This window comes from Hyperolius riggenbachi, chromosome 3 (genome assembly GCF_040937935.1).
Source record: "Hyperolius riggenbachi isolate aHypRig1 chromosome 3, aHypRig1.pri, whole genome shotgun sequence".
Taxonomy (NCBI): domain Eukaryota; kingdom Metazoa; phylum Chordata; class Amphibia; order Anura; family Hyperoliidae; genus Hyperolius; species Hyperolius riggenbachi.
In genome coordinates this window covers 318,474,434-318,495,811 of record NC_090648.1, presented here as the reverse complement: position 1 = coordinate 318,495,811, position 21,378 = coordinate 318,474,434, and the positions used below count along the sequence as shown (strand labels likewise).

Below are 21,378 nucleotides of genomic sequence, written 5' to 3'. Positions count from 1 at the left end.
TTGGGTGTAATGGTGAGAAGTCTGGGGGTAGGGGAGGATATTTTAATAAGTGCAGCCATGCACTGTGCACATCCAAACTGTTCTGTCTCCCCTGCTGTCAGGGTGTTGTTGATCAAAGAAAATAGGGTAAGTAAGGGTAATCTGCGTCCGCCTCCTAGGAACCCACATCTCCAGAGACCTGTGCTGGAACGCCCACGCTGTCACGTTACAGAGGAAGGCCCAACAAATTTTTTATTTCTACGTCAACTGAGAAAGTTCGGGATGGCCCAGGAGCGTTTGTCAAACTTCTATACTGCCACTATAGAATCTGTCATCTGCTCATCCATACTGGTATGGTACGCTGGCTCCTCGAACAGCGACAGATACAAGCTACAGAGAGTCATCAGGTCAGCAAAGAGAATCATAGGGAAACCCCTCCCCCCGCTTGACTGCCTCTTCTACTCCAGACTGCGATCCAGAGCACAAAGAATTGCAACTGATCCCTCACATCCAGGCCACCGCTACTTTTGCCGGCTCCCATTGGGGAAAGACTTCGGGTCATATCCACCAAGACTGCTAGGCATAAGAACACCTTCTTCCCCTCAGCTGTCAACCTACTGAACTCTATTAAGTGGCTCCCACCCTAGGCCTGCAGTCAGATCGACTGCTCTGATAGAACGGTGGTCCGTCCCCAGCCTCCAGCGTCACAGTATTAAGCTGCTCAGTTCTGTACTGACAAGAATGATTTGTCTATGTTTCTTATGTCTGTTCTGTCTCAGTTTGTAGTTTTCACTCTGTCAAAGCAATTTGTCTCCCTCCTGAGCTGTGTTTACATCTTCTGTGCCAACCCCAATTACAGGCACGACTTGGGTCGTGCTTGGCGAATAAAAACCTTTTCTGATTCTGATTCTGAAATACATATCATATGTCAAGCTTGTCAGATAGGTTCTTATGGCCACACTGACACCACCCTAGCCCCCTGCAAAAGCATGACCATACTGTGCCCGTGCAAGTACGGTCCACGCTTGCGCAGTAGAACCCACTCATGCACACAAGTAAAGTAGGGTGCAGTACGGCAGCGCTCATACATAGAGGGGAGCTGTCACAAACAAGAAGTGGGTCCCGGTAATAGGCAGCGGGTTCAAAGACTATCTGAGATCCCACTGCTTAGGTAAGTACCTGTTTTTTTACTTTTTGATTTTTATGTTACAGCAAACCTGAGTTGGGCATTTTTGTTAAAAAAACAAAACATGCTACCTGATCTGGAGAACCAGCAAGATCAGGTAGCGTCAATCACCACTGCTCCCTGTTGCTCCTTCATCCCACATTCGCCAACTTATGTTAAAAACAAACAAACATGGCTGCGATTCCTGGGGTCACGACGCTGCAGCTCTGACTCTGTGTGTCTTCGCACAGAGCTAGGAGGCAGGGGAGCGACGTGGGAGAGGCAGAGCTGGAGAATCAGAGCAGGGGAAGGAGCGTTCCTAATGCCAGAGGGGTCGTTTTGCAGTATTGCCTCCCCTGCAAGGGACACCTCTTCCCCTTGTAGATTGCCGACAAGCAGCTTGTTGTCAATTTCAGATGATGACAGCGTGGTGCAGGGGGGCTGAGATCGGCGCAAATGGAACACAGACGCATGGCATAGAGCAGGGAACATGCCTGTGTCACACTTTAAAGCAAAAAGGAGGAAACTCACTGCAGGTTTGATACTTGATTTTTACCTAAAGTTGTTCCTGTGCCATCCAAGGTTAAAGTTATTCACCCTGCTCAGTCTTCAGCACTCCTCAGCTTAGTCGGGACAAGGTCATCCAGCCCCCAAGGCTAAGACACCAAAGTGCTCCCCTCCAACCCCAGCGTCACACACTGATTGCTATTAGACTAAGAGGCGCCCCAGGGCCTCCAACACCTTAAACTCTAGGTCACTGCCATGTATCCCCTTTTTTTATTTCTATCTGCTTCAAACACAATAGGGGAATAAATGATTAGAGAGTTGTGCGCCCCCTCCTACACTGTGCCCTGAGGCTGGAGCCTCTCTCACATCTGCCTCGGGCGGCCCGGCCCTGCTCCTCAGGCATCCTTCAGAACTACTCGTGTCCCAGAGTAGTCCCAAAGACAAGCACATCCATACTGAGCATGTGTTAATCTGGATTTGTGTGTGTGCAGTACAGATGCACTTATCTTCGGAACTTCTCTGGTATGATGAGTGCCAAACAGCTATTCGACTTAGTAGGTCGAATAACTTCAACAGACGGACCAAAGACCTGGAAAGCTCTTTTGCAAGCAGAGAAAAACAACATTACAGTACTGTACTACTGAAATTCTCTAAGTAACTTTGCAATGTACAGAAAAGGCAGCAGATGGCGCCAACTGAGGACACTAGGGCTCATGTGCATGTAATACCTCCGCTCGGTAGGGGGGGAAGTTTCCCGCTTTTACAGCCTAAACTTGTAGGCTCGCTTCCCCACTCGATGCTCTCCCTTTCGCAGCGCTTCCTGCTACCTCCGGCGTTTGTGTAACGTGCAGTCTGCGGAGGTATCTTCTCTTTTGAGTGCTCGGCGGATCCGCGCTGTGGTTGTCGTCATTATGGTAAGGACGCTAAAGGGAGGTGGTGCCGGGTGTCACTGCAGTCACACGGGGGAGAGGCCGGGCACTGGACAGCTGAGCATGCTGCAGCTCACCCGGCCTGTGTCTCTGTAGTGTACAGTACGTCCTATACTCCATCTGTGGAGCTACATGCAGCTGCTGAGGTTACTCCCACTCCCCTATATACCATTGTATACTTATGTATACTGTTAGTAGTAATAAGAATGATCATGTCTTGTGCAGTTCATGGATTATTTAATTTGATAGGGATGAGTTTTAATCTCTGCTATAGGTAAGGGATCCTATTGCCCTTTGATTACTTGTCAGCTGATGAATGAATGGAGTTGACAGGTATGTATCTGCCTGATTAGTCATGATGGTCAGGTCCAGGAGAACTCATGAAGAAGCATGTGATTTGTTTGATCAGCTGATTTTTGCTGTGATCACACCCTGCTTTAATGCTGGGAATACACCATTAGATTTTGTGTCAGATAGATGGTTCGATAGATAATTTCTGACCTGTTCGATCTTATTTTCGATCATCGTTTTACTGAACAGTTTCTCATAGACATGAGTGGAAAGTAATCAAATTGATTGGAAGTAAGATTGGACAGTAAATCGACTGAGAAATCTCATTGTGTATTCCCAGCATAACACATGAGTATTAGCAAATCAGGGACCTACTTATCTATGACCTGATCACATGCTTCTTAGTGAGTTCCCTTATGCCGGGCATACATGGCTCGTTTTATGTGCCAGATCGAGCCAGCGGCTCGATGCCGGCGCATCCCCGCTCGTCCGCGCAGATCGATTGCCGCTCGTCCTCGCCGGCGCTTCCTTATCACCGCTCGATTCCCTGCCATTGTCCGCCGGCGGGAATCGAGCGGGTGTGGGTCGAGCGGCATGATCGGGCCAGCTGAATATTGTCAGCTGGCCGGATCAGCTGGTCGATACACGGTACGTTTCTGTACTAGTTTGTCATGTCAGTGCTTGTTTAGTACAGGGGTGTCTCTGCTCAGTGCAAAGCAAGTGAAAATGCTTAGTCAAATTTTAATTTAATCACTAGCATACACTTGCACAATTTCCCTTTTGTTTGTTTTGCCCACCAGGGTCCAACTCGATCCTGCAAGTGACACTGTATGATCCCATTGTTAGGCGTTAGTCTAGTTTAGGGGACCCAGCACAAAATCTCACTGGACAGTTCAGCCTCCTCTGCAGCAGGAAGAGTTGTGATTGGCTCAATAGTGTGGACATAGTTTACTACAACGTATCTGAAACCTAGCCATTCGAGTGGGTGCTGTCCATCCAATCACATTGGTAGAGTTTCCCTATGAGGTTTCCTGCTGGTTCCCCTAAACTAGACTAGTGCCCATTACTATGCAAATGTGTTGTTCAGCTGTTGCCTTGTGACTTGTTCTGTGTCTGATGGCTCTGGGAGCTTCCACAGTCAGGGTAAGGAGGGACACAATGGACTCAGCTCTGGACTGTCACTGAAAGGTCCAGCATAGTGCATAATTAACCTCGGGGACAGCTGTACACACAATAGGTTCTTGGCTGACAACAGTCTTGAATGTTTACAAGATGTAAAAAGTATACCTGACCCGAGGCAAAGATACCTAAACGGTATGTTCATGCTGATGATATGGATCAGGGCAGTTTCTAGGCTAAATTTCACCCAGGGCGAGGGTGTAAAAATCAGGTATAGGTGCCCATAGTATAGGTTAGCTATGTAGGTGCCACCAGTATGTGTTAATTAGCTAGGTGCCTGCAGTATAGGTTAGATAGGTAGATGCCCCCAGTATAGGTTAGATAGGTAGGTGTCTGCTGCATAGGTTAGGTAGGTAAGTGACTGCAGTATAGGTTAGATAGGTAGGTGACTGCAGTATAGTTTAGGTAGGTGACTGCAGTATAGTTTAGGTAGGTGACTGCAGTATAGTTTAGGTAGGTGACTGCAGTATAGTTTAGGTAGGTGACTGCAGTATACTTTAGGTAGGTAAGTGACTGCTGTATAGGTTAGATAGGTAGGTGCCAGTATAGGTTAGATAGGTAGGTGACTGCAGTACAGCTTAGATAGGTAGGTGCCAGTATAGGTTAGGTAGGTGACTGCAGTATAGGTTAGGTAGGTAAGTGATTGCAGTATAGGTTAGGTAGGTAAGTGATTGCAGTATAGCTTAGATAAGTAGGTGCCTGCTGTATAGGTTAGGTAGGTAAGTGACTGCAGTATAGATTAGGTAGGTAGGTGCTGCAGTATAGATTAGGTAGGTAGGTGCTGCAGTATAGATTAGGTAGGTAGGTGCTGAAGTATAGATTAGGTAGGTAGGTGCTGCAGTATAGATTAGGTAGGTAGGTGCTGCAGTATAGATTAGGTAGGTAGGTGCCTGCAGTATAGAGTAGATAGGTAGGTGCTGCAGTATAGGGTAGGTAGGTGCTGCAGTATAGGTTAGGTAGGTAGGTGCTGCAGTATAGGTTAGGTAGGTAGGTGCTGCAGTATAGGTTAGGTAGGTAGGTGCTGCAGTATAGGTTAGGTAGGTAGGTGCTGCAGTATAGGTTAGGTAGGTAGGTGCTGCAGTATAGGTTAGGTAGGTAGGTGCTGCAGTATAGGTTAGGTAGGTAGGTGCTGCAGTATAGGTTAGGTAGGTAGGTGCAGCAGTATAGGTTAGGTAGGTAGGTGCTGCAGTATAGGTTAGGTAGGTAGGTGCTGCAGTATAGGTTAGGTAGGTAGGTGCAGCAGTATAGGGTAGGTAGGTAGGTGCAGCAGTATAGGGTAGGTAGGTAGGTGCTGCAGTATAGGTTAGGTAGGTAGGTGCTGCAGTATAGGTTAGGTAGGTAGGTGCTGCAGTATAGGTTAGGTAGGTAGGTGCTGCAGTATAGGTTAGGTAGGTAGGTGCTGCAGTATAGGTTAGGTAGGTAGGTGCTGCAGTATAGAGTAGGTAGGTAGGTGCTGCAGTATAGAGTAGGTAGGTAGGTGCTGCAGTATAGAGTAGGTAGGTAGGTGCTGCAGTGGTGGTGGGAGCGGGCATAATAGTAATAACTCACCTTTCTTCTGCAGAATAGCCGATCTCACGCTGCTTCAATGTACTTCCTTTCCTGGCATCTGTCTCAGTAACAGCGCCCCCTGGTTTGACATGCGGAACATCATCACAGGGGGCGCTGTTAATGAGACAGATGCCGGGAAAGGAAGTACATTGAAGCAGCGTGGGATCGGCTGAACGAAGGCGAGTTATTATTATTATACCCGCTCCCACTACCTCTGCGCCCAGCTCCTGCTGCAACAATCCAGCGCCCCGGGCGATTGCACGTATTGCACGCCCATAGAAACGGGGGCTGATATGGATGTTCATCAAATGCATATACTTGTGTGCATTGTCAGTTCATTTTTTTTTTTTTTTTTTTTTTTTTTTTTGCCATCCCTGTGTCTAGAATTGGCAGAGCATCAAATGCCCTGATAGCAATTGGATTTTTACCTGCACATAGGTTAAGCTGTTTCTATGTATGTCTCTGAAAAAAATTAAAATTGGAATTTATGTGAGGACATCAACTATGTATTTTAAAGGAATACTGTAGGGGGGTCGGGGGAAAAAAAGTTGAACTTACCCGAGGCTTCTAATGGTCTCCCGCAGACATCCTGTGGCGTTGCTGTGTCCTCACTCCTGCTGATGTCACCAGGAGCGTACTGCGCAGGCACAGACCATACTGGGCCTGCGCAGTACGCTCCTGGTGACATCAGCGGGAGTGAGGACACTGCAATGCAGGTGCAGTGGTTTTCACTTTAAAGTCTGAAATTCCAGAAGTGAACCGGAGGTGGGGCCGGAGCATCAGTGAGTGGCTGTGCGGGCACAGGATGTCTTATGCTGGGCATACACGGTGAGATACTTGTTATCAATCGAGCCGGTGATGGCTCGGTTGATAATATCAGACGTGTCCAATCACCGCGGCGGATCGATTCTGCGCTTGATCCCCGCGGACGGACAATAGAAAAAAAACGAGCGGCTGATAAGCGCCCGCGGGAATTGATCCATTTGGATGAGCGGGGACGCTCCGGCATCGAGCCGCTGGCTCGATTCCAGCGCATTATCTCACCGTGTATGCCCAGCATTAGGGGACCATTAGAAGCCCCGGGTAAGTGAACTCATTTTCCCCTGCCCCCCCTACAGTTTTCCTTTAAGTGAGCTAATCACTTAGCTGACAATGGCCTCAATTCACTAAGATCATGCTGGAGATAAGGCAAGAGAAAACTTACCTCACACAGTAAGAGAGTTATCTTATCTCTTCATTCCTTACGTTACCTCTTCTGTAGTTATTTTCACACGGTTAATGAACAGCCTGTCTTTAACTTTGGAGCTTTTTTAAAGAGAACCCGAGGTGGGTTTGAAGAATATTATCTGCATACAGAGGCTGGATCTGCCTATACAGCCCAGCCTCTGTTGCTATCCCAAACCCCCCTAAGGTCCCCCTGCACTCAGCAATCCCTCATAAATCACAGCCACGCTGCTGACAAACAGCTTGTCAGAGCTGGCTGTGTTTATCTCTATAGTGTCAGTCTGCTGCTCTCCCCGCCTCCTGCAGAACTCCAGTCCCCGCCTGCATCCCTTCCCTCCCTGCTGATTGGAGGGAAAGGACGGGGCAGGGACCGGAGCTATGCAGGAGGTGGGGGAGTAGCTGAGACTGACACTACAGATGTAAACACAACCCTTACAGCACGGCTGTGATTTATGAGGGATTGCAGAGTGCAGGGGGAACTTAGTGGGGTTTGGGATAGCAACAAAGGCTGGGCTGTATAGGCAGATCCAGCCTCTGTATGCAGATAGCATTCTTTAAACACACCTCGGGTTCTCTTTAAGGATTAAAGAGTTAACTTAAAGACAGAAGAGTTAACTTTAGGTTTGCCTGAGGTAAAATGTTTCCTGAATACTACATGCCTTATCACCATGGTAACAACTCTAGAAGAGTTATTAAAGACAGGAGATAAGCTTAGTGAATTGAGCCCATTGTCCTGTTGTCCAGGATTACATGCCTCTGTATTCTAAGTGGACTGACAAACATTTTTTCAGCTTATGGTAGAAAGCTATGACAGACATTTCACTTTACAGCTCCTTTTTCTGATACTTAAAGTGAGCCTGAACTTTCATTTGAAAGAAGGAAAAAGGAGGCCACAGACATAGGCAGCCAGAACCGTGCTAGATGGATCTTAGTTGAGGCCATCTGCCAAAAATCTAGCACGTGTAGAGCGGCCCTGGTCCTCCTTGATGTGTAACTGATAGAGCCAGGTTATATCAGCCTAGTACAGGTCAAGTCCATTCTCCTTCTTATCCCTCCTGTTCTGTCATGTGCTGCGCCATCATCCCTCCTCCCCGCTCCATTGTGACAGTAATGGTATGTACACACCTGCGATAACTATCGCTCGTTAGGAACGATAGTTCTGCGACGAACGATAGTTGGCCGAGCAGAGCAGTAAATGCAAATTAGGCAACTGAGAATGTGGCGCAGCGATTGTTATTGCAGAAACGAACGATCAGTGAAGAATGGTTGATGTAATTAATGTTTTACAAAACATTTGGATTAACATCAAGATATTTTTTTTTTTTTTTTTTCAAAATTCTCACAGAACGATCGTTACCAAACACAATACACTGGAAATACGTAGGTTCCAGCTATATGCGCGGTTGCGCACTACATTCTGTAACGATCGTTCTCGCACGATTGCTGTACACACCTTTAACAGCGATGATCGCGCGATAGGATCCAACTTGTTGGAAAATTCGCTCGTGCAATGATTGCACTTTCCTCGCTCTCCTTAACGATCGCTTCTGATCGCGACGGAAAGAACTTTATGCAATTGTCGGACGAGCGATCGTTAATTGGTGTTTACGAACGATCGTTATCGCAAGTGTGTACGCAGCATAAGTTGCTAGCCTGTAGCTATGTATTTTTATGACTGCTTTCTTGCTTGTTAGACTAAACCAATTTGGTGACATTGAACCGTTAATCAAATTTTTTTTTTTATTTTGCTTTCACAGAGTTTGCCACTAAACCCAAAACCATTCCTCAATGGTCTTACTGGTAAGCCAGTAATGGTGAAGCTAAAGTGGGGGATGGAATACAAGGGGTACCTGGTCTCAGTTGATGGCTATATGAATATGCAGGTAATGTATTTTCCAGCATGTCATGATAGAAACTGCAGGAATACATGTACTACTAGATCTTATATAGCTTGCAAAGTAGAGCTGCACTGCAAACTGGCGCGCACTAATGGGGAAATGAGCACTGCGATTTGCATGTAGATCGCGGTGCTCTCGCAATTGGAAAATGGGCTACGATACGCTTTTTGAAACGGTTTGCAGCCAGTCTACAGAAAGCTGTAAGTCTCTGGTGGGAGGCACTGGGATAAAGTGTACACCCCACACCTGTCTGTGACCAAGAGTAGCAGGATGTAACTAACATCTCTGATAATGCTGAATGTATCAACCAGCGGAACAAAAGCATTGATTCGCTTATTAAAACAAAATATCATTTTTGTACTATTTTGGCTATAGTATTTATTATATAGTATAGACACAGTGGTGCTAATGGAGTCCAAAAAACGTATTCTCGTTCACAGTTGCACTTGTTTTGGCTAGCTTCACAAAGGGTATATAGTTAACATCTCACCCCACACGGTGCTCACTCACCAGATAAGGAGACAGATTAGACTGTCATGTAATGCGTACAATGCATAAAAGCGGTCATCTGGCCATTCCAGTCGTTTGCTTTCTATATAATCCACCGTGCAGCAATGGAAACCTCTGGTAGTCTCAAATTGCATGAAGTTTCCCCAAAGCATGCAAAGAAACAAGCTATATTATATTTAGTGCATATGGACTGAACACCAGTGCTTTGGTTTGGCTGCTTATGTATATTTTTGTCAGGTTTTTATTTTTTACAATTTAAACTATAGTACTTCTACTACAGAATGCTGAAAGATGAACTATGATTATTTCAGGAGAACTACTGGATGTACATAGCCTTAAAGAGAACCCGAGGTGTGTTTAACCTCCTTGACGGTTTTCCCGACCTGAGCTCGGGGTAGAAAAAATAAGCTGTTAGCGGTGATCCCGAGCTCAGGTCGGGGTAGGCATTGCAGAGCTTTACCTGTAGTTTTGGAGTCCCGCGCGCGATCTCGCTGCGCAGCGGGACTCCAGCCTCTCTCCCCGGCAGTGTGGGGTCTTTCCCTGGCCGCCGGGATCCCCCATGTCCCCGCTATTCTTCCGGGGACCCGGCAGCCAGTTGGAGCAGCGCAGCCGTGGTGGCAGCAGCAGAGCGGTGGTGGCAGCGTGACGTCATCGGGGGCGGGGCTAATATTGAAAACGAACTTCTCTATATTAGAGAAATATAGAGAAGTTCGTTTATATGTATATTAGCGCCATCTTGTGGGCAAAGAGAAAACTGCAGCACAGGAGCCCAGGAAGGTACTTTTTTTTTTTGTTTTTTTTTGCTGCAGATCTCCCTGCCAGAATGATTTTTTTCAGGTTTTAGGGTCTGAAAGAGTGGAAAAAAATTGCACCGCTTTTAGACCCTAAAATCTGGAAAGAATCAGACCGCCAAGGAGGTTAAAGAATGTTATCTGCATACAGAGGCTGAATCTGCCTGTACAGCCCAGCCTCTGTTGCTATCCCAAACCCCCCCCCCCCCCCTAAGGTCCCCCTGCACTCTGCAATCCCCCATAAATCACAGCCGTGCTGTGAGGCTGTGTTTACATCTGTAGTGTCAGTCTCAGCTGCTCCCCCGCCTCCTGCATAGCTCCAGTCCCTGCCCCGTCCCTTCCCTCCAATCAGCAGGGAGGCAAGGGATGCAGGCGGGGACTGGAGTTCTGCAGGAGGCGGGGAGAGCAGCAGACTGACACTATAGAGATACACAGCCAGCTCTGACAAGCTGTTTGTCAGCAGCGTGGCTGTGATTTATGAGGGATTGCAGAGTGCAGGGGGACCTTAGGGGAGTTTGGGATAGCAACAGAGGCTGGGCTGTATAGGCAGATCCAGCCTCTGTATGCAGATAATATTCTTCAAACCCACCTCAGGTTCTCTTTAAGGTTTTACAGATACCCAATTACTGTCACCTAGAACAAATGTTGATCATCCTGGGTTAGTTTCTGTAGAGACACGTTGCTTAGCTCTGCTCTATGTAGAGAAGATGCATGATTAAAAACTGAGAAGTGTGAGGCACTAACCAATAGTGGTAATTTAGTGATTTGCCTTTTGTTGTTGGACATCTGTACTCTCGTTTTTTTTTCTCATGAAACCATTGTCTTGGCCTTGCGTTTGGATATAGCCTTAGGTTTTATTGGGCCTCCCTGGAGTCTGCTAGGCAGACTCCAACTTTCTCAGTAGCTACCTTATAACAGCAAGTCAGGAGCTAGTCTGACTTCTAAAAGAGCTCAGGCTCAGTGCTGAGGGGTAACTAGCTCTGAAGAGTTTGTAGTGTATAATTTGCACATTTACTGAACTGTATGTGTAATGTAGCCTTGTTTTTAATGTTGTAGCTGGCAAATACAGAAGAATATATTGATGGTGCGTTGTCAGGACATCTGGGAGAAGTTCTAATCAGGTAAGTGCATGTAGCCTCAAGTGTACTGTTTTGTTGTTTTTTTTAACCACCCTGGCGTTCTATTAAGATCGCCAGGGCGGCTGCGGGAGGGTTTTTTTTAAATTAAAAAAAAACTATTTCATGCAGCCAACTGAAAGTTGGCTGCATGAAAGCCCACTAGAGGGCGCTCCGGAGGCGTTCTTCCGATCGCCTCCGGCGCCCAGAATAAACAAGGAAGGCCGCAATGAGCGGCCTTCCTTGTTTTGTTTAGATCGTCGCCATAGCGACGAGCGGAGTGACGTCATGGACGTCAGCCGACGTCCTGACGTCAGCCGCCTCCGATCCAGCCCTTAGCGCTGGCCGGAACTTTTTGTTCCGGCTACGCTGGGCTCAGGCGGCTGGGGGGACCCTCTTTCGCCGCTGCTCGCGGCGAATCGCCGCAGAGCGGCGGCGATCGGGCAGCACATGCGGCTGGCAAAGTGCCGACTGCGTGTGCTGCTCTTTATTTGAACAAAATCGGCCCAGCAGGGCCTGAGCGGCAGCCATCGGCGGTGATGGACGAGCTGAGCTCGTCCATACCGCTAAGATGGTTAAATAGATTTTTTTTCAAGAACAAGAAAACAAAATGAACACAGACAATCCCCCTAGCAATCCAGAGTCATTACATAAGTTGAAAAATGCAGTTAGCAGCTCCATTACAAACATTGTCCGGGTTTAAGTTAGCAAAATGCAATAAAGCACTGCTGATCTAAAACTAACAGAATGGTATGTCAAAGGTCCTGCAACATGGCATTAATATCTAAGTGGGGGGGGGGGGGGGGGGGGGGGGGTGACTACATCCGATGGTTCTACCCAGACTCCATAGACTTCCATACTTCATAGAATTTGTCAAATTGGGACCTGGATTGATAATTAGAGAACCAGAGATGAAGCACCCTCTTGTATTTTACCTTATAAATCAGTGGGAACATGACAGTAAACACCTAATCTGCTCTTTGTTTCATTGTTCTCTGTTTAATCTGACTGTTATCACCTCTGATAAGAATCCCCGACTGAGCACTCAGTCTAGCTTTGCTACGGAAAGATTATAGCTGAGTCTGTCTTCTCTGGTGTCTTTTCAAGCCCAAGCCTGCCCCCTTGTGGCTCTGCTATAATGACTCAGCTATAATTCCCTGCAAAGCCAGACTGAATGCTCAGTCCGGGATTCTCATCACAGCTGATAACAGACACTTTTAGCAGTGAGGATGAAACAGAGAGCATGGTAAGTGTTTTCTCTAATGTTCTTACTGATATATATGGTAAAATACACAAGGGTGCTTCGTCTCTGGTTCCCTTTAAAGAGGTTAGTTATTGAGGGCTCCTTTTCACTCCAAACCCGATGGCAAACTGTATTTGCGCATGCTGTCTTTTCTGCTTGCTGCAATTGTACCGTGTAGCTGTTGGGAACGGAGCGTGATAAGAATCATGCAAGCTGACAATTGCGTTCCGAGGAAAACTATTTACTTGTAGATCACGGTGCTCTCACAATTAGAAAACCGGCTGCTATACGCTTTTTGAAGTAGATCACAGCCAGTGGAAAAGGGCCCTAACTGTATTGATCAAGTTGCTTAACCTCCCTGATGGTAACACAGAGTAAGGCTCAGGGCGGAAAAACGCAGCTCGGAGCGGTAACCCTGAGCCTGACCCGTGGTAGCTGCTAGGTCTGTGCAGAGTATAGCACGCAGCGGGCGTTTCAACTTGCCTCCTCTGGGATCCAGACGCCATCAGCCATTCTCCTTCCTGTTCTCAGAGGCTCTGCATCCCTCTGAGATTGCCGTTTGTGATGACAGAAGGCAATCTCACTACAGAGTAACAACGCCACCTGGAGGACAGAGGAGGATTGCAGCGCTGGGTCCCAGGGAGGTGAGTTAAAGCGGAATATAACCCTGCATTTCAACTTTGCTCTAAAATATTATTTACAGCATATTATATGCAAAAATCATTTTTTTTTACTAGACCAGCATTGGAAGGGTTAAACACAGAGGTTTAAAGTTCCGTGGAGAGATATGCAGAAGTTCAGATTGTTACATTCTATCTAGTTATATGTATCGATAAATGTTACACGCTCTTTGGCTGTCCTCCAAGCTCCTTCTCAGTCAGAGAGATGAGTCACATTCAACACTTAGATACATTTTGTTTACATAAATGTAGCTATTTCAGCTTCGGATGCGTCTGCAGAAATCTCCAGGAACTTTAAAGCCCTGTGTAACCCTTCCAATGCTCGTCTAGTAAAAAAAAAAAAAAAATGCTGGTTGCATATAATATACTGTAAATAATGTTTTAGAGCAAAGTTGAAATGCAGGGTTATATTCAGCTTTAAAGGGACACTTAAGTCAAACAAAAAAAATGAGTTTTACTCACCTAGGGCTTCCAATAGCCCCCTGCAGCTGTCCGGTACCCTCGCCGTCTCCCTTCGATCCTCCTGGCCACGCCGGAAGCCACTTCCTGTTTCGGTTGACAGAAGCTGACAGGCTGGGGACACGAGTGATTCTTCGCGTTCCCAGACACATTAGCACCCTCTATGCTACTATATGGTATATGATATATGCTATAGCAGCATAGATGGCGCTATTGTGGCCAGGAACGCGAAGAATCACTCACGTCCCCAGCCTGTCAGCTCCTGTCACCAAAACAGGAAGTGGCTGCCGGCGGGGCCAGGAGGATCGGAGTGAGATGGCGAGAGCACCGGACAGCTGCAGGGGGGGGGCTATTGGAAGCCCCAGGTGAGTAAAACTCATTTTGTTTGACTTAAGTGTCCCTTTAAGTGCTGGGCTGCTGCAGATCTTTCTGCAGTATGTGATTTTTTTATTTTTTTTTTCCCTGCCTTCCTGGTTTTAGGATCTGAAAGCGTGCAGAAAAAAATGGCACCAATTTTAGACCCTAAAATCCAAAATAATCATACCGCAAGGGAGGTTAAAGAGAACCAGAGGCGAAGCATCCTCATGTATTTTTCCATATATATCAGTGGGAACATTAGAGAAAACGCGTACCCTGCTCTCTGTTTCATTATTTACTGTTCAGATTGCTTTTTATCCGTCCAGATAAAATCCCCGACTGAGCATTCAGTCTGGCTTTGCTATAATGACTCCGCTATGATTCCTGAGTAGAGCCACAAGGGGGCAGGCTTGGGCTTGAAAAGACAGCACAGAAGACAGACTCTGCTATAAAGATCCCTGAACAAAGCCAGACTGAATGCTCAGTCGGGGATTTTATCAGGGCTAATGAGAAGCAATCTGAACAGTGAAGAATGAAACAGAGCAGGGTAGGTGTTTTCTCTAATGTTCCCACTGATATGGTAAAATACATGAGTGTGCTTCGTCTCTGGTTCCCTTTAACCACTTGAGGACCTAGGGCTTTCTACCCCTTAAGGACCGGCCACTTTTTTTCCATTCAGACCACTGCAGCTTTCACGGTTTATTGCTCGCTCATACAACCTACCACCTAAATGAATTTTGGCTCCTTTTCTTGTCACTAATACAGCTTTCTTTTGGGGCTATTTGATTGCTCCTGCGATTTTTACTTTTTATTATATTCATCAAAAAAGACATGAATTTTGGCAAAAAAATGATTTTTTTAACTTTCTGTGCTGACATTTTTCAAATAAAGTAAAATTTCTGTATACATGCAGCGCGAAAAATGTGGACAAACATGTTTTTGATAAAAAAAAACCCATTCAGTGTATATTTATTGGTTTGGGTAAAAGTTATAGCGTTTACAAACTATGGTGCAAAAAGTGAATTTTCCCATTTTCAAGCATTTCTGACTTTTCTGACCCCCTGTCATGTTTCATGAGGGGCTAGAATTCCAGGATAGTATAAATACCCCCCAAATGACCCCATTTTGGAAAGAAGACATCCCAAAGTATTCACTGAGAGGCATAGTGAGTTCATAGAAGATATTATTTTTTGTCACAAGTAAGCGGAAAATGACACTTTGTGAGAAAAAAAAAAAAAAAAAAAGTTTCCATTTCTTCTAACTTGCGACAAAAAAAAATGAAATCTGCCACGGACTCACCATGCCCCTCTCTGAATACCTTGAAGGGTCTACTTTCCAAAATGGGATCATTTGTGGGGCGTGTTTACTGTCCTGACATTTTGGGGGGTGCTAAATTGTAAGCACCCCTGTAAAGCCTAAAGGTGCTCATTGGACTTTGGACCCCTTAGCGCAGTTAGGCTGCAAAAAAGTGCCACACATGTGGTATTGCCATACTCAGGAGAAGTAGTATAATGTGTTTTGGGGTGTATTTTTACACATACCCATGCTAAGTGGGAGAAATATCTCTGTAAATGACAATTGTTTGATTTTTTTACACACAATTGTCCATTTACATAGAAATTTCTCCCACCCAGCATGGGTATGTGTAAAAATACACCCCAAAACACATTATACTACTTCTCCTGAGTACGGCGATACCACATGTGTGGCACTTTTTTGCACCCTAACTGCGCTAAAGGGCCCAAAGTCCAATGAGTACCTTTAGGATTTCACAGGTCATTTTGAGAAATTTCGTTTCAAGACTACTCCTCACGGTTTAGGGCCCCTAAAATGCCAGGGCAGTATAGGAACCCCACAAATGACCCCATTTTAGAAAGAAGACACCCCAAGGTATTCCGTTAGTAGTATGGCGAGTTCATAGAAGATTTTATTTTTTGTCACAAGTTAGCGGAAAATGACACTTTGTGAAAAAACACAATTAAAATCAATTTCCGCTAACTTTTGACAAAAAATAAAAACTTCTATGAACTCACCATACTCCTAACGGAATACCTTGGGGTGTCTTCTTTCTAAAATGGGGTCATTTGTGGGGTTCCTATACTGCCCTGGCATTTTAGGGGCCCTAAACCGTGAGGAGTAGTCTTGAAACGAAATTTCTCAAAATGACCTGTGAAATCCTAAAGGTACTCATTGGACTTTGGGCCCTTTAGCGCAGTTAGGGTGCAAAAAAGTGCCACACATGTGGTATCGCCGTACTCAGGAGAAGTAGTATAATGTGTTTTGGGGTGTATTTTTACACATACCCATGCTGGGTGGGAGAAATTTGTAAAAAATTGTAAAAAAAATCAAAAGATTGTCATTTACAGAGGTATTTCTCCCACCCAGCATGGGTATGTGTAAAAATACACCTCAAAACACATTGTACTACTTCTCCCGAGTACAGCGATACCACATGTGTGGCACTTTTTTGCACCCTAACTGCACTAAGGGGCATAAAGTCCAATGAGTACCTTTAGGATTTCACAGGTCATTTTTGTTTCAAGACTACTCCTCACGGTTTAGGGCCCCTAAAATGCCAAAATTCTATGAACTCACCATACTCCGTACGGAATACCTTTGGGTGTCTTCTTTCTAGAATGGGGTCATTTGTGGGGTTCCTATACTGCCCTGGCATTTTAGGGGCCCTAAACCGTGAGGAGTAGTCTTGAAACCAAATGTCGCAAAATGACCTGTGAAATCCTAAAGGTACTCATTGGACTTTGGGCCCCTTAGCGTACTTAGGGTGTAAAAAAGTGCCACACATGTGGTACCGCTGTACTCAGGAGAAGTAGTATAATGCGTTTTGGGGTGTATTTTTACACATACCCATGCTAAGTGGGAGAAATATCTCTGTAAATGACAATTGTTTGATTTTTTTACACACAATTGTCCATTTACATAGAAATTTCTCCCACCCAGCATGGGTATGTGTAAAAATACACCCCAAAACACATTATACTACTTTTCCTGAGTACGGCGGTACCACATGTGTGACACTTTTTTGCAGCCTAGGTGCGCTAAGGGGCCCAACGTCCTATTCACAGGTCATTTTGAAGCATTTGTTTTCTAGACTACTCCTCGCGGTTTAGGGCCCCTAAAATGCCAGGGCAGTATAGGAACCCCACAAGTGACCCCATTTTAGAAAGAAGACACCCCAAGGTATTCCGTTAGGTGTATGGCAAGTTCATAGAAGATTTTATTTTTTGTCACAAGTTAGTGAAAAATGACACTTTGTGAAAAAAAACCAATAAAAATTATTTTCCGCTAACTTTTGACAAAAAATAAAATCTTCTATGAACTCGTCATACACCTAACATAATACCTTGGGGTGTCTTTTTTTTCTAAAATGGGGTCACTTGTGGGGTTCCTATACCGCCCTGGCATTTTACAGGCCCAAAACCGTGAGTAGTCTGGAAACCAAATGTCTCAAAATGACTGTTCAGGGGTATAAGCATCTGCAAATTTTGATGACAGGTGGTCTATGAGGGGGTGAATTTTGTGGAACCGGTCATAAGCAGGGTGGCCTTTTAGATGACAGGTTGTATTGGGCCTGATCTGATGGATAGGAGTGCTAGGGGGGTGACAGGAGGTGATTGATGGGTGTCTCAGGGGGTGGTTAGAGGGGAAAATAGATGCAATCAATGCACTGGGGAGGTGATCGGAAGGGGGTCTGAGGGTTTGGCCGAGTGATCAGGAGCCCACACGGGGCAAATTGGGGCCTGATCTGATGGGTAGGTGTGCTAGGGGGTGACAGGAGGTGATTGATGGGTGTCTCAAGGTGTGATTAGAGGGGAGAATAGATGCAAGCAATGCACTGGCGAGGTGATCAGGGCTGGGGTCTGAGGGCATTCTGAGGGTGTGGGCGGGTGATTGAGTGCCCTAGGGGCAGATAGGGGTCTAATCTGATAGGTAGCAGTGACAGGGGGTGATTGATGGGTAATTAGTGGGTGTTTAGGGTAGAGAATAGATGGAAACACTGCGCTTGGGTGGTGATCTGTTGTCGGATCTGCGGGCGATCTATTGGTGTGGGTGGGTGATCAGTTTGCCCACAAGGGGCAGGTTAGGGGCTGATTGATGGGTGTCAGTGACAGCGGGTGATTGATGGGTGTCAGTGACAGGGGGTGATTGATGGGTGATTGATAGGTGATTGACAGGTAATCAGTGGGTTATTACAGGGGAGAACAGATGTAAATATTGCACTGGCGAATTGATAAGGGGGGGTCTGAGGGCAATCTGAGATTGTAGGCGGGCGATTGGGTGCCCGCAAGGGGCAGATTAGGGTCTGATCTGATGGGTAACAGTGACAGGTGGTGATAGGGGGTGATTGATGGGTAATTAGTGGGTGTTTAGAGGAGAGAATAGATGGAAACACTGCGCTTGGGTGGTGATCTGATGTCGGATCTGCGGGCGATCTATTGGTGTGGGTGGGTGATCAGTTTGCCCGCAAGGGGCAGGTTAGGGGCTGATTGTTGGGTGGCAGTGACAGGGGGTGATTGATGGGTGATAGGTGATTGGCAGGTGATTGACAGGTGATCAGTGGGTTATTACAGGGAAGGACAGATGTAATTAATGCACTGGCGAATTGATAAGGGGGGGGGGGTCAGAGGGCAATCTGAGCGTGTGGGCGGGTGATTGGGTGCCCGCAAGGGGCAGATTAGGGTCTGATCTGATAGGTAAAAGTGACAGGTGGTGATAGGGGGTGATTGATGGGTGATTGATGGGTAATTAGTGGGTGTTTAGAGAAGATAACAGATGTAAACGATACATTTGGGAGGTAATCTGACGGCGGGTTTGCGGGCGATCTAATGGTGTGGGTGGGTGATCAGATTGCCCGCAAGGGGCAGGTTAGGGGCTGATTGATGGGTGGCAGTGACAGGGGGTGATTGATGGGTGATAGGTGATTGGCAGGTGATTGACAGGTGATCAGTGGGTTATTACAGGGAAGAACAGATGTAATTAATGCACTGGCGAATTGATAAGGGGGGGTCTGAGGGCAATCTGAGCGTGTAGGCAGGTGATTGGGTGCCCGCAAGGGGCAGATTAGGGTCTGATCTGATAGGTAACAGTGACAGGTGGTGATAGGGGGTGATTGATGGGTGATTGATGGGTAATTAGTGGGTGTTTAGAGGAGAGAATAGATGTAAACAATGGATTTGGGAGGTGATCTGATGTCGGATCTGTGGGCGATCTATTGGTGTGGGGGGGTGATCAGATTGCCCGCAAGGGGCAGGTTAGGGGCTGATTGATGGGTGGCAGTGACAGGGGGTGATTGACGGGTGATTGACGGGTGATCAGGGGGATAGATGCATACAGTAAACAGGGGGGGGGGGTCTGGGGAGAATCTGAGGGGTGGGGGGTGATCAGGAGGGGGCAGGGAGCAGGGGGGGGGATAAAAAAAAATAGCGTTGACAGATAGTGACAGGGAGTGATTGATGGGTGATTAGGGGGGTGATTGGGTGCAAACAGGGGTCTGGGGGGTGGGCAGGGGGGGGGTCTGATGGGTGCTGTGGGCGATCTGGGGCAGGGGAGGGAGAAATCAGTGTGCTTGGGTGCAGACTAGGGTGGCTGCAGCCTGCCCTGGTGGTCCCTCGGACACTGGGACCACCAGGGCAGGAGGCAGCCTGTATAATACACTTTGTAAACATTACAAAGTGTATTATACACTTTGTATGCGGCGATCGCGGGGTTAACATCCCGCCGGCGCTTCCGTATAGCCGGCGGGATGTTGCGGCGAGCGAGCGGTGACAGGCGCCGGCGGAGGATCGCGTCACGGATGACGCGATCGCTCCGCCCATGCCCTTAAATGGACCGCCGCCTCTGTGGGTGAGGCCGTCCTGCAGGGCTCCACTTCCCCGCCGCCCCTGTGTAGTGGGCGGTCGGGAAGTGGTTAAAGGGGGATGGACTTTGCTTCCATTTTGACTTGAGTGATTTCCTAGGGTAAAATAATGTGATCCTAATGATCTTATTTGTGCAACATGCCATATCTTCCAGTATGCCCTACATGCAGACCTTAAATGAAAACGCATTGACAATAGAATTGTTTTAGAATGAACAAATAAGCAATGTTATATAAACTTGAATGCTGTAAATGTAAATGTGTTGAAGTTATTGTAACAATATGTTCTCTTTGGTTATAGGTGTAACAATGTCTTATATATTCGTGGAGTAGAAGAAGAGGAAGAAGATGGCGAGATGAGAGAATGAGACTTAGGTTATTTTTTGTAAATTTATTGTGACGCCTCTTTCTTTATTTGTTGGAACAATTTGTATTTTCTGTTAATAAAGGTGTTTTTGTTTATATTCATGTTTGGTCTTCGCTTTGTGTGCCATCTCCCCAAAAAAACCCAACCTGTCTACTAGTCATGAGCTTCACAGAGCTCTGCCATCCAGATTGAGTTAAAGAAAGTCTGAAGCTATAATAAAAATGGCTTTTTTCCTTATATTCAGCAGGGGCATATTTGCCACTGCTAAAACGCCGCTATCCCGCGGCATAAAGAGGGTCCTTCACCCCCCAAATCCCCCCCTGCAAAATTCACCACCAACTTGGTCGTGGATTTTGCTGCCCCTGTGCGCTTCCGTGTGAGTCAGGGCTATGAGCTGCGGCCCTGTTTTACTCAGAATTCGGAATTCCAGTGGCACAACTCATGCCTACATCATATTCTATGTTCACTTTCAGTGGAACTCCAGAAAAACTTAAACATATTTATAAATGCATGAAGTTTGCTAAAAGAAAAAAAGTGCAGCATCAGGCAAGAAAGAGGAAGGTTTAGAATACCTGCCACAGTTGAATTGCCACACCCTGATAGGAGATATTTGCTGTGACATCGGTTTTAGGAAGTCAATAACTACAGCAAAAAAGCCAAAGGTCCCAACCTTTCCCTGTTCTATCCAGAATTACAGGAAAAAATATTTTCAGGAGTTCACATGGTAATGTTTTGTGAACAGAAGGATCTTACTTTTCTGTTGCAGGAAATTAACATTTAAAGCCCCATACAGTAAAGTATAACATTACATTTATAGCATGGTTCACCATATACTATGAATACAGTGGGGTAGGAATCAGCATAGCGACCGCTATGGGGCCCATATAGTCACAAGGGGGCTCACTAGTCCTGGCTGCCAGTGCTGTTTTTTTTTTTTTTTTTTTTTTCTGTATATGCATTCATATGGGCCCAGCCATGACTGCCAGCATCAGCTTCATTTCCTCCCCTTCATTGCAGAGAGGGGAGCAGATGATTATTTTTCCACCTGCTGTCTCCCTGCACATCAATCTGCCCGACAATTATTTCAAAGTTTCGCCCCCTTCCTCTGCTTATACACGACTGAGCACTGGAGGAGAGGACACTGTGAGAGGGAGACAGAACAGAGCCCAGCATAGAGCTCACTATTGCAAGGTAGGTGAATTCATTAATTTCATACCTGAACCAGTGCAAAAACTAGGATTTTATTTGCGCTAGTTCATGT

General features: G+C 46.3%; 1 protein-coding gene across 1 annotated transcript; it reads left to right on the top strand.

Moving 5' to 3' along the window:
* The first annotated feature begins 2,447 nt into the window (after positions 1-2,447).
* Positions 2,448-20,214, top strand: SNRPF (small nuclear ribonucleoprotein polypeptide F). Its single transcript, XM_068272761.1, has 4 exons — positions 2,448-2,565; positions 8,580-8,705; positions 11,078-11,142; positions 20,052-20,214. Exons 1-4 carry the CDS (start codon positions 2,563-2,565, stop codon positions 20,116-20,118), a joined length of 261 nt encoding a protein of 86 aa, XP_068128862.1. The 5' UTR covers positions 2,448-2,562; the 3' UTR covers positions 20,119-20,214.
* The last annotated feature ends 1,164 nt before the right edge of the window (positions 20,215-21,378 follow it).

Coding starts and splice junctions, on each gene's coding strand:
- SNRPF (XM_068272761.1), top strand. Junction 8,706..11,077: donor ATGGCTATATGAATATGCAG/GTAATGTATTTT, acceptor TTAATGTTGTAG/CTGGCAAATACAGAAGAATA. Junction 11,143..20,051: donor CTGGGAGAAGTTCTAATCAG/GTAAGTGCATGT, acceptor CTTTGGTTATAG/GTGTAACAATGTCTTATATA.